This window comes from Athene cunicularia (genome assembly GCF_003259725.1).
Source record: "Athene cunicularia isolate RWA chromosome 8 unlocalized genomic scaffold, athCun1 chr8_part1, whole genome shotgun sequence".
Classification (NCBI taxonomy): Eukaryota; Metazoa; Chordata; class Aves; order Strigiformes; family Strigidae; genus Athene; species Athene cunicularia.
Window position 1 is genome coordinate 20,784,856 of NW_020799109.1, and position 14,061 is coordinate 20,798,916.

At 39.5% G+C, this 14,061-nt stretch overlaps 1 protein-coding gene across 1 annotated transcript in view; it reads right to left on the reverse strand.

Moving 5' to 3' along the window:
- The window catches only part of PLPPR5 (phospholipid phosphatase related 5), a 122,079-nt gene extending 108,397 nt beyond the window's left edge, over positions 1-13,682 (reverse strand). The window contains exon 1 of the mRNA XM_026854280.1: positions 13,662-13,682. Within this exon, the coding sequence (XP_026710081.1) occupies positions 13,662-13,667 (6 nt within the window). The 5' untranslated portion in view covers positions 13,668-13,682. The remainder of the gene's footprint in view (positions 1-13,661) is intronic.
- Between the last annotated feature and the right edge of the window lie 379 nt (positions 13,683-14,061).

Here is a 14,061-nt window from a genome sequence, read left to right on the forward strand (position 1 = left end):
CGCGGACACGGACCTCGCCTCGGCACCGGCTCCGCACCGTCGGACGCAAAATCCCTCCGTGGTGCGTTGCCTTACCGAAATCGGCACCGGAGCCGCCACGAGGAGCAGGCACAAATTAACCGCTTCTTCGCAGGCGTTTCGAGGGGGAATTCTCTCTAGGAGTTACTCAGAAAATGAAAGGCTTGCTCAGCTAAATTGCGCTCTCTGTGTGCACAGGAACCGCTCGGAAGACATGTTTCGGGAAGGGCTGGCTTCTAGGCAAACGCCGCTCGCATTGCTTTGGTAGAATAAAAACCCCCTTCGTAAGAGTTTGCTTAAGGAAACAGAAATGTTCTCAAAATGCTCATCAGTGCTGTGTTTTTACCGTCCCCGGGATTATGTGCTTCTTCTAAGAGGGCTAAAGATGTCTCTTAAAAATGGAACGAGGTTCTCGGCACCTCTTAAAGAGGAAAACCTGCTATGGCTGCTCAGCCGGTAGCAGGTGGAGTTGCAGAGGCACTAGCTGCTTGGTGTGTCACTTGGAGGCATTCAGCCCCCCTGGAAAGTACAGCCTCTTACGTGCTTCTATAAGACCATGAGTAGACATTAAGCTTAAGGAAATCGGTGTGAGGTGAATCAATTTAATGGCACAGCGGTAAGAGGGAAGTAAAAATGTTTTATGGATTGAGCAAAGTGTTTCAGGTGACCCTGCTCAGAGGGAGGTGACTGAAGCACCATGTAACTTAGCTCAGAGAGAGAGTGTGAAAAGAACATGAAGACCTTAATGGTAAAATATGGTGTAGGTTAACTGTAACTGGTACACTAAATAAAAGCATAAAATATATATACAATACTTTACACAATATTAAAATATAAACACTGGGTGAAATATAAAGCAAAAATTATTTTCTTTCAGGTGCACTTGAAAGGCTTTGGAGGTTCTCTAGAAGGTAGAAGGGGTCAGGCTGAGAAGAGATTTTAGGTAACAGTGGAGTGTCTCTGTCCCCTAAGCACCTGGACATGGTCAGGAGCTAACCCAAAGTAAGCTGCACCAACTGGAAAGGTTTGCAGAGGCTGGTTATATGGAGGCATCAGACACATCTTACTGATGTAATCAGGCCTGCTCAAGAAAAGCCCTTTGATGGAAGGCGCTTGCTGTGCCCTATGTCTTACATTAGCTTTGCATAGGAGGGAGAGGTCAAGCTTAGAGAAGCCCCTAAAAATATAGGGGTTTCCTCACTCTCTGTGCTGACTTTGTTGCTTTGGGAACCCAAACAGGAAGGGAAATGCTGGACCTCAGCTTGGGCATAACTCTAATGCAGGAGATCCTGCAAGACACAACAGAACTGTGCTGTTTGGTGAGCTGTGCTGTGGCCTGCAGCAAGATGGGACAAAATACAGAGCAGCAGCACAAAACGTGTTTGCTGCTCAGAAGAGTGGCCTTATATAACATTAATTGCACACATGTAGTTCCCCTAGGAGCTCCCTGTAGCTGTTACAGGGAATAAGGCAAATTCTATGAGCAGTGAAGAACTTAGACTGGGCCCTGTGTACACTTCCCACATGAAGCAGGCGATTTCTCTGCTCTGGAGACCTTCCAGTCATTTACAGCTAGATCTAGAAGGAGGTGGAGAGCTCAACACTCAGCTTGTCTGAGAGGGAGTCAGAGTCCTCACTTAACAGAGTGGTCTCCTAATGAACTGTTAGGACTTCTGTGGTGTTCAGTCACAGGTGCAGATCTAGAGGCTGCATGAGCCCTTCTTCCCCAGGACTGAGTTCTAATTACTGAACTGCAGGCCCCTTTTGAACTGGGGAATATGTAGGTATTCAGTAGGTATCTGTAGGTAATCAGTAGTTTCAGTAGGTAAGTAAAAGCAACATCAAGAGAAAAAAAATAAGTGAAATACACCCGAGCCTCAATATTGATTAGGAAATTCTTTGGTGAGTTATCAGCCCTCTGCCATTACACAGTAGGAGGATTTGAAACCATTTCCCACATTTTAGCTGAGTATTCAAATCGCTTGAGTGAAAGGGTGACAATTCTTATGATATTTGGAAAGAAACACTTAGCTTGTGTTACCTGTGTACACCCACCCTGCATTTACCCACGTGCGCACTAATTCTAGTCAGACTAATGAGAATGCCTTTCTAGAGATTTGTAGCACAGGCAGATGCCAGCACTTCAACAGCATCAGAAAAAGGACATTGATGGCTTAGATTCTTTTGTTCTGATTGGCTCAAGAACCAAAGACTCAGTTGTACCTTATAAAGAGGGATTTAATGAGCGATAATTTAATTGCAATGAGAAGTCTGCAAGTGCAAGGGCTAGAGGAGTCAGCCAGTGTGGTTGACTGGCATTACTATGTAGTATGGATTTCCTTTGTAAGCACGAGGTAAGTTCCTAATGTGACCCAACAGCAGCCAACTACTTAAAAACAAAGCTTACCCAACTTAATTAAGGCTCTCTGAATTTTAAAGCTTTTACTTTCATGAATGGTGGTTGAATGATGATGGGAAACAGGCTTTCCCCCTCTCTCCTCTTATTGCTGTTGATACTTTTATATTTTTTTTTTTCTTCTGCCACTCATTCACTTCCATTTTCTCCCTATCCATTTCATACCAGACAGCCCCTCCCCACCCTGAATTACAGTAAAAAAAAAAAAAAATCGTATTGTTTGCACCTTCAAACAAGAAAACTAGAGTTTGCTGTCATCCACTTTGCATCAAGACCTAGGAAGTCTAGCCCAAAGGAAAAGGAGATTGTTTAGAAAATACATTACAAAAAAGTGCTGTTTTTTTACCTCAAATACTAGACAAAAGGAAAGACATAGAAAAAATGGTGTTGGTTCAAGGAGGAAGTCAAAATTCCAAAGCAGTAGGAAGGGCATGTGTTTGCATTAAACAAATATTATACAGTTAAAGAGTGAAAAATATCTGTAATAACTAATATAATTCAGGCACACAGAACAAGTAAACACGGATTTTCTGCTTCAGAAGGACCTTAGCTTTAGACATAGTAGCAAACAAATATAGCTTTGACACTGTTTTCTACTATTAAGATCCTTATGAATGTGTGATGAATGAGACTAACTACTGTAAACGAATGTGTTTGGTGGCCAGCAACTCTCAGGGTTGGATGAAATATGATTACGTAGAATGTAACTTCAAAAGAAATACTCTGGGCCTGATTTTGTTTTCAGTCTAATTTAAGAATAATTCTAACTATCAGATTTTACCAACAACAGAGTTAAAGCATAAAACCAATATGCCTCACAAGATCATTGTTATCACTAGAGCTATTCTTCATTTACACAGGAAAAGCGAAAGGAGAATTGGGCTAGAGCTTTGAAAAACATAGAAATGAAAAGGAAATAAAATTAAGAGAGGGACCTTCTGAAAAATGCAGATGGGTCATTCTCTAAAAACATCAGATGCAAACAAATGAGCATTATGAAATAAATGTTAACACATTGTCAATTGCATATTTTTCAAGTTTCATGATTCATAAAATAACTTGATGATTTATCCTATGTATCATAAGGATGTTTTAGAAGTTATTTTAAAACACTGGTAATACTTCTGCTTAGCAGAGCCCCTGATCAGCACACTCCTGAGAGCTGAGTAGTTTTAGATTGGCTTGTGCATCACGCTTACCTGAAGTACATGGTAATCAGCACTGCCAGACAGTTTGGCCCGTTTTATTCTAATGATGCTTGTGGCATTTTAGGGTTCTGTAGACTTTATGGGTTATCTGAGCTTCACTGTGCTTCTGAGAAAGACAAAACTTGCTATGAAAAGTCTAACGAGACTTTATTACCTCTGGGAGATATGGAAAGTGAGTATACCTGGAGTAAGTTTTGCTTTTTGTTAACTTCCTTTTCTGCATATTCAGAGTATATCACAAGTATATTCACTTACAGAAGAAATATGGGTGTCTCGCATTTTAATATGAATCTGGAAAACTTCCAGGGTGATGTAGTTTCTGTTTGTGGCAGAATGGTCAGACTTAAGAGGTAGGACAGCTGTACATTTCTTCTTAGTGAAGGAGAAGACTGTCTTCACCCATGCTATCCCACTTCAAAACCTCCTGGTTTAAATTCTGGTTTCACAGAAGTCACTATGAATTTTGCCTTTCATTTCAGTGTCACTATTGCTTCATCCAGCGCCCCAAATGTGGGAATGCAAAAGTCCAAGGTGTTGTCAATCTGAGTGATTTGATGCACTTACTCTTCAGCTAAACTGTGGTCCTGTGGCACAGCCTTCATCTGTGGGTTGCTTAACTTCCATGGACTAAAATCTGAGACATTTCAGACAATGTCCCTTGTACAGTTATTTCCCTTATTGTCTTCTAGACATTGTGTATGGTGCATGCATACTGATACAGGTAGCTTCTTTTTCTGCATTTTCCAGAGCACAGCCAGGATTGTTTGGAAACACTTTTCAGTACTGGAAGACCACTTATTTTTCTTGTTCCCCAGAGGAGCTGGAATTCTCACCAGCAGAAAGCACAAAGATCTGTTATAACTGTAGGGCTGCAAAACACAGGGGGTCATCAGCTTGCATTGAAATAAGTGCATGTAGAGAATGTTCACTGTGTCTCAGCACCTCATATGCTTTATTTCTGTTTGTTTCTGACGTACACTGACAGAGCTAAGTTTGACATGTCCAATGTTTGTACACATCACTTGGTAGCTCAGTGCCACTTCTCAGTCACGTCTAGAAGTTTCTTTCAGCTATTCAGCCATGCATGACCCACCACATTTAAATTATGCACTTTGTCACTTGCAAGTCCTGTATAGGTATGACTGCAAGAGACACAAGAAGTCAAGGGAGTGCAGTGATTAGAGTAAGAGCAGAGGGAGAGTAGGCTATAGGGCTGAATCTTTCTTATTAAGAACAAGAAGTTTAGATCTAGTGTAAGAGTTAAACTAAACTGCTGTGTCTTGGAGGCACAGTGTAGTCACATTCCTCTCTAGATTTTCTCTTAAATTAGCTTTAGGGGGGTGAAAAAAAACAACAGAAAACCCCAACTGTAGAAGATAAAACTATCCCCATATTGTGGAAGTAGCATAATACTTTCCAAATACATTGCTTTTTCACTCAAGAGTCAACCGTGTGTGAGGGGAGGGGAAGGAGGAGAAATACATTTAAGCCTGCTCAGTGACCTGACCTTGTCATGTGGCTCACTTAGAGAGGATAGATGTCAGATTTGTTTATAACAGTGCGTTAGAGACCAGCATCCTCAAAATATTAAGGGGCTATCTGAAATGTGACAAGGCTGCTATGCATTCAAAATAGCTATACTGGCCAAGTCATCAACATTATATCCTCCGCATCACTTCTGTGCTTATAGAAGAGCCATACAGCCTGCCCACTACCAGCTTTTAGCAGAAGATGAGCAGAAAGGGTAACAAAAGGGGAGGTGTCGGGCCTGTGCCAAGGCTGTCCTGGGAGAAGAATTGCAAATGTCACGTTAGATCTCCCTCTGTGTTTGGCTACTTGCTTGGCAAGCATAAAGTTTGCGTAGTTCATGGTGAAAGAAGGCCCTGCTTCGTTATCAGCCCTGCACCATCCTCCTGACCTAATACCTCAGTGGTAAAAGCAGACCTAAATATGTTAGAAATTAAAGGAGATTCACATTTCTGTTCTTCCAAAAATTTATATCCCTCTGTGGTTTTCTTCTTTAATTGTTAAAAATGTGTTAGTCTGCAGCCAAAACGAATAAAGAACAGCCTGTTGTGGAACCTTACATACACAGGAGCCGAGCTGTTACAAACACTGTATCTTGACTGATGATCTTGTCACTTAAAAATTCAATTTGTAGGAAGGAAGTTCAGAAGTGGCAAAACAGCATGGGAGTAAGGCACGGGAGGAGGGTTGGTACCCACAGAATTATTTTTGTGTGTGTGTATGGAAACCAGTGTGTTTTAGAGAGTAGAATAAATTGTATTGTGTAGGGATGAGCAGTTTTGTCCCCTAGAGATAGGGTTTTTGAGGAAAGTTTTAGCTGAAGTTTGGTAATACTCTAAACCAAAAATAACCTTTTTTTGAGCTGTTGGTGTACATGATTTACCATAACCTTGCAACAGGAGCATACAAGAAGTTTCATAATCAACAGTATGTGAGATATCCTAAATCTCATTGTTTGTAGTTATTAATTGATTATACCTAATCACTGATTTAATTAATAATCATACTTAAATGTAGTAATAATTAATACAATCATTTATGTTTGAAGTCACACTGAAAAGAAATGTATTAATGATATTTTTTGTGTTGTAAAATTTCTGCATTAGGATTTGCTTTCTATTTAAACACAGATACTTACTTAAATAGAAATATTTTAAAATTATTTTTAGATTATTCCTGCCTGAGAATGTTTTGGTTAAACAATTCTTATTTTGTTGCTTTCTCCCTGGGTAACTGCTGCTTCACATACATTTATCAAATAAAAGAAATAAGCAACTTTTGGGATTAATGCATTGAGCATGACTTTGAGATTTCTGAAATAAATAGAAATTTTATCACTGATGTATCAGCTCTACTTTTGGTCTTACACATAGTGAGAGGTTTTCTATTAAGATTTGGCAAAAGATCAAGAGGTTTGAGCAGTTGCACAAAGATAATCTGTTGTATTTCTAAAGCTAGACTCTAATTGGCAGTCACCAAACAATTAAATTAAACTCTAAAATCAATGCTGGAAATAAAGATAACTTAATTTTCCAAAATTGTAATGATAATGGATTTCAATGACACCTGGGATTTGAAATTAAACTGAGAGTTGAAATTAAATCCGGTAGTGTTAAATAGAGGAGAAGACTGACCATCATATCATGTCTCTGCATTAGTTTCCACAAAATTTAGACAATGGTGAGGTACAAATCTTTTAGAGAAAAGAACAGTTCCTTACAGCTTTGGACAAGATGAAATCGGGATCCAAAAAAGAGACAAAAAGCAGCAGAAATGTGAGTTCAGAGAGAAAAGCAAAAATCCTTTTTAGAGAAGCAAATCTTAGACTTCTGAAAAGCCTGAATGCCTTCTCTTATAAACCTGAGGCATTTAAGAATTCAGTTTAACATAAAAAAAAATCTACAAACCTGACTTTTTAGGTCAAGCAAATCCCCTGCTCTGCAGCCATCCTGTGCTTAGTACTATCTCTCAAAAGTCCTCATGACAGCCCAATTTTCAATGCACTTGAGCTTGTACTTGGTCTTAATCCCAGCCCTGCACAACAGTCTCACTAAGGGTAAAGGAACAGCACTGGTGCAGCAGGAGCCATGGATTCTCAAAACCAAGAGAAAATGGCAGAATTGGGGCCAATACCATTTCTTCTTCCTATTTCTGGAAGGTATTCAATCCTAGTTATGATCTCAGCATTCACTCCTGTCAGGATAAGCGAGACCTGCCCTCCTTCCATTCTCTCCTACTGTCTTTTGTGAATCTCACAGCAAAATACAACAGGACAACAGCCAGGGTGGTTGAGAGCTGCAGTCACTTGGCTAAGAATAGGAATACCTTGTCTCCTCAACCCACCACAGCCCTCTTTTTTGTCTCATCCATCTGCTGTACCTTGTCATTTAGACCATCAATTCTTTGGCACAAGGACTGACATTTATTATACATTTTAATAGAATCTTCCACAATGCCACAGCCTTGCAGTGCAAACACAATATAATTATTAAATAGAGCATACTTCTACCAAGTACTAGGCTGGTATTTTTTCCATGAGGAGAAACTGATGGCATTCATTAGGTACCTCTTTGAGGCAATCCTGTTTATTTACTTGATTGCTTACAAAGATTCTGTGATTCCTGGAAAACAGGAGAAACACCAGGAGACAGCTTCCATGCTCAGGAACTCCTTGCTTGCTGTGGACGGGTTGCAGAACAACCTAAGGATCTAAGAATTTCATGGCCATCCAAGTCTAGAAATTATTTACAAAATATAAAAGATCCAAATAGTGTATCAGGCATCCCTTAACCCATTTTGACAGGTGGGCTAGTTATGCTGGTTTTATTCTGCATCTGGCTAATCATGTCTTGACTTCCTCTGAAAGCTACATACATACTGTTTCTCTCTTTTCTGTCTATCTTTCTTACAGGCAGGTAAAACTAATCAATTCCACAGCCAGCATCCAGTCTCGAGGAAAATCACTCAAGTCATTCCAGCCAGCACACTGAGCAGTGACTTCAGTATTCAACTATAATTACAAGAGAGTCATTTCATTTTTTCCCTCTGCTTTGCCTGACTGAAATACAGCCCAGGCTAATCACTTTTGTAAGCCACATTTAAAGAGTGTCTGCTGGTAGCCGTCAACACAGCCCAATACACTATCACCACAGGATCTGGATACGAGTTCACTATAAGAGATAAAACCTGTAGTGTATTTTAGCAAAACAAAGAGAGGTCACATAACTGTAACCTGCAAAACAGGTTCAGACATTTGAGTATGTGAAACTACATGGTTGCACTCTCACAAAGCCCATGGATTTTAAGATGGTATTCTCCTGAAGATAAATATGGACTCTGCTTAGTGTCGGCAAATACATGACTTAGATATCTAACTTTAAGTGTACAGTTTTAGAGAAAGAGAATTTATAGAAGCTACTGATTCCCAGAGAGTTTTTAATTATGTATTTATGTATATATTCTTTCAAGGAAAGAGAGAAATGTGCTTATTTGTTTCCTTTTATTTTGGTTTGACCCTCACTGTCTCCATGGTGTCATTTACGAAACCATCAGTATCTGGTTGCTACTGACTTGCCTGTAACACTTGCAGAGAGAATGTTGGGTTTAGTGAAGCTTTGATTATTTGGAAACTCTCCCGAGGGGAGGGAGCACCTTGAATTAGAAATTTAGAATTCTGCAGAGACCCTGTGGAATAGTGAAGTTAAAGGTCCTACATTTTAACTCAAGAGCAAGCAGTTCAGTGTTTCCTTCAGAGCAACAGGCTCTGTGCCTGGTGGAAGACTGGAGACAGAAGTCAGTGCCCCAGATGCTGAGCTATCCAAAGGACAACCTTATGCTACTTAAGGTTCTATCCACTCCAGTAAGATCTTCCTACTAATGCTTGACCTTCCACTGCTCCATCTGCCAGACCTCTGCTGTCATGCCAGACCTGCATTCCTGCATTACAGAGAGTGTAATATGGAGGAGTTACAGGTGTAGGGTAAGAGGTGGGGAATATGCTGGTACTGGAGACCTCAAGGCTATGAGCAGCTCACCCAGTGGTCAGATAAAGAAATGCAGAACTACAGCAGGCAAAACTGATTTTAGGGGTAACAGTACGAAGGACAAGCATCCAACATGTGTAAACCATGCCACATATAGTAAATTGAGATGTAATGTAAAAAGACAGACCAAAAGAGAAAGAGCAAGGCGTAAAAGTGCATCAGCAAATGAAAGTGAACCCAAGTGCTTCTTAGAGTGAGGAAGAATCAACATCAGCTGCTCCTGACAAAGGATTTGGGATTTGCTATACTAGAGTCATAAATAGCTTATTTTATACAGAATAACTACTTGTCACTACTAGATATATATACAAAAATCATGAAGAGTTATACCCTACAAAGATACGGGAAAGTAAACCAGATTGGGCATAGCCTAATTTCTAAGGTTATTGGAAAAACTTCTGTTACAATTAAGCCAAATGAAAACAAAGCTCCAGGCAGGTCAAGACAAGTACAGTAAAAGCATGTTTGACAAGTCCCAGTCCTGGGTCCTTGCAAACTCAGTACAATATTTGTGGCTTGTTAGTAGCCATGACAATACTGTCTTTAGTGGCCTAGCTCTACAGGTTCCTCTTTTCATGCATTTGAAGCCATGGAAAACTAATCGCAGGGAAGTTTAACAGAAGGTTTTCTATCTACCTGGGGTTGGCCCAGGAAGTTTGGGCCTGGTGAAGGGTTTTGGGCAGGACCAGCATGTCTTCCATGTGTAGGCTATATCATATGACCAGTAACAAATTGTGCTGGCACTGTGGGTCCTGGGTAGTCTTAATCCTCACAAGTAGACCAGGAGCACCCCAAAACAGCCCAAGGAGCAATCACAGAATGTCCCACAGAAGAGTGATGGGCAGCCTAATGAATTGTTATCTCCTACCTCTGAACTCCTCTCACAGCCATCTCTTCTTTCAGTTCTCTGCAATATGGGACACGTGTCTTGTGGCTCTTGGCCAGAAGGAGGATTTGTTACATATCCTATCAGTTCAGAGTCGTTACTGTGCTGCCAAATGCTTTCAGTTTGTGCTGCACTATGTAACATACAGGACCTTTTATTTTTCTCCTTACAAGATCTCTAGGTATTTACATCCTTGTTGAGCTCTTGGGAATAGGGATCATATTTTCTTATTCCTGGACAATCCCTAGCTCAATACAGCAAAATCTTTTGCAATATTAATAGCATTAATTTTAATTAATATTTAAAATTAATAGCAAAGTCCTGTGATTTATTAAGGGCTCTTAACTTACAGTTTAAGAAAATAACAGGAGGAAAAGGAAAAAAATTTATTTTTTTTTTTAAATAAACCCCAAATCAAACCTTTTCAGCAGCTGTGCTGGTTATGGTCCCGACTATAAGACTCTTAAGCCAAACAGAGTTTGACCACTTGGATCAAACTCTACATTTACAGGTCTAAATTACAAGCTAAACAGGGATGTTTCTCCATTAGCCAACCAAGGAAGTAAGAGTATAAAGACTTATTACTCAAGATACTTGAACTGAGGTTGGGGGTTTTATTATTCTAATTAGAAACAGGAAAATTCCTATTCCATTTTGTAATTAAAACAATACACATTCTACCATCTAATTATATTTGACATTTTCAAGGTGTTAGGAGCTGGTCTATAATTACAGAACTACTGCTGCCTTAAGCAGAACACTCCATAAATATTCATATATTAAATAGCCAGTTATACTGTTTAGAAGATTATAGAAACATTTGCTTTTCTTAAGATATGTTAGACTTTCAGAAGACACATTTTCTATTTGTATTTTTAAAAAGATGGGAAGAAAAATGTCCTGTGGGATCTGACATACTGTATATAGCAAATTGACTATAAACCTATTCATTAGTATTGTAAGCAGTTACATTGGAAATTCATTTAAAATTATTTCTTTTCTTTTAGCAAAATGGGTAATTACAGTGAGAAATAATACGGGAGTCCTGTAGTGAAGTCATAAGACAGTAAAATGCAATTCTTACAATTCTTTCATTTTGTAATTAACAATAAAATTATAGCATTTATCCACATCTTTTCTTTTAGTGTCTCACGATAAAATATCACTTCATATATGGCCTATTTTTGATAGGTCAGTGTTGCCATTTAAAACAGTTGCCTGCCTAAGAATACCATAATCAAAGTAGAGGTGAACTTGTGGGTAGTGCAGAGCCTGTTGTTTGAGGAGAGGCTTTCCTTTTCTTGACATTAGAGAAATGGAAAAATACACAATGAAGATGAAACTCTTGAGTGCAAGGCATTCCATCAGTGGGCCTGTTCTGTGTTTCCATTCTAGGAAATGAACCTTTGGAGACATCTAGATAAAGGGCATAATTTCTGAAAAGAAGAGCAATGGGCACTTTGCCTATTTTGTCCGTTTAGCTTAATGGAATATGTTGTGTCCTGTTAAAAGATGCTTTGCCCCATGGGACCTGGATGCTGGCTAAGTCATTAGGTATGACTTTCAAATAGCTAATAATAACACTTTTTGCAAGTGTTTCAAGAGTTGAATGCTGTGAAATTGTGATACATGTGAGTTCAAATACTGTGCAGAATTTTGGTGTCCCTGCACAGCAGGGCAGCATTCTGGTCAGGAGGCCCCTTATCCCACACAGCTCCACAGTCTCTGTGCAGGCAGGTGTGGAGAAAAGGGCACCCAGTTCCACAACAATCTTAATTACTCCCAGAGTATGAAGACTTTAGGGAAGCCCTCTTTCATCCCTGCACAGCTGTATAATGACTAGAAACAGTCTAGCCCATGCTCACTACTCATGCATGCTTGCGTTATAGCCCACCAGGGACTGCATCCAGCAGGAAGTGAGTAGTATTACATAATGCATCCAGCTAAAGAGATGGACTTTGTCCTGTGATGGATGGGAAGTGGGACTCAGTTTAGTTATATTGCATAGAATTATTCCATATGACAGATTATAGAAGTTACATATTATCTATTCACATAATATGCATTACATATGGTATATTTTATATGCTATACATAATACGTATGTGTAATATAGTATGTGAGTGCAAATATACATATATGTTGGGTTATACACACACACACACACACACACACACACACACACAATCTACTGAAGCAAACTTAGTAGATGCCAATACACATTCCCTCCCTTTCTACACAATCACAGCCTCTATACTATGTGACATTACAATGCAGTTGATTTGAACACAGATAACCAGGCAGGCTAAATTCTTCCATTCTTCACCTACAGATTTTTCTTAAAACACTTTGAAGATACAACTCTTCAAATCTGTCCTTCAGCACATCAGAGATGAGCTGTTCTTTTCAAACAAAGACATACTAAAAAATGTTTCAGTGAAATTTAGCTAGAAGTTTCCTTCTTTAACCACCCAGAATTATATTTTATGCACAAAAAGTCTGCAGTTTAAAAGCCCAGTATTTGAAAATCTGAAATTGGCCAGTTAAGGCAAGAAACCGTTGTCCCTCTGCCATATATAGCAAGTTTTATTTATAATTTTACCAATATATATATTTATCCAGTTTTCCCTCTGCTTATTTATTCCGTTATAGAGTGTGATGAATGACATTGATTTTAATCAAACAATTTTTGTAAATATGTACTGTACATTGCAAGAATATAATGTAAGTATGCCTGAAATTGTGTTAGGACAATCCCCATTTCTCATAGTGTGAAGAGCTTGATGTAAAAGAGGAAAGTTTTTTTCTCAAAAGATGTGAAACAGCCTGTCCTGATTCTAGCTGGGATAGAGTTAATTTTCTCCCTAGTAGCTGGTACAGTGCTGTGTTTTGGATTTAGTACGGGAATAATGTGATAACACACTGATGTTTTAGTTGTTGCTAAGTAGCGCTTATTCTAAGTCAGGGATTTTTCAGTTTCCCATCCTCTGCCAGTGAGCAGGAGCACAAAAAACTGGGAGGGAGCTGACCCAAACTAGCCAAAGGCATATTCCATAGGACGCCATGCTCATTATATAAACTGGGGGAAATGGGCCAGGGGAGTATGATCACTGCTTGGGGACTGGCTGGGCATTAGTCAGCAGATGGTGAGCAATTGCATTGTGCATCACTTGGCTTTCTTGGCTTTCATTTCTCTATTTTTGTTATTCTCCTTGTCATTACTACTACAATTATTATAATATTTTATTTCAATTATTGAACCATTCTTATCTCAACCCATGGGTTTTACTTTTTTTTCATTCTGATTTTCCGCCCCATCCTACGGGGAGGGGGAGGAGTGAGCGAGTGGCTGCGTGGTGTTTAGTTGCCAGTTGGGGTTAAACCATGACACAGCCTGATGAGATTTTAATGATGTTATCTGTGTAAGTGATGAATCTGTTTAGTAGTTGCAAACTTTTACTTTTCAGCTGCAGCTAATAGTGAGGAAAAGTTAATGTGATAGCTGTCCTAAAAAGATGAAAAGGAAGCAGATAGGCAGTTCACATCATATTATCCATAGGTACTTTCATTGCAGTAGAGACACAGGGAAGCAGTCATTGCATCTCTGTGGAGGAGTAGGAAGTTGTTCTAATGTTGCCTCGTTCAGGCAGGACTCTGGGAAATAACATACAAAAAACATTTCTGAGCATTTAAGAGGATACAGAGAATAATCAAATGCTGCTGGTCACTCCTGAATGCCCCAATGCCCACCCTGGGGGCAGGACTGCCCTCTCTGTTCATTTATAAACCAACGGCCTCAGAATGCCTTTTTGCTGTTTCTTCTCTTGAACTACCTCCTTCCACAGAGGCTTACTGGTTGAATCTGTGCTTTCAGGAGCTGGTGGAAAGCTGGAGTGAATTTACCCCCAGAGGCACCAACTTCACTCCTAATAAATTACTGGAAGTAATTGCGAAGGTTAAAAT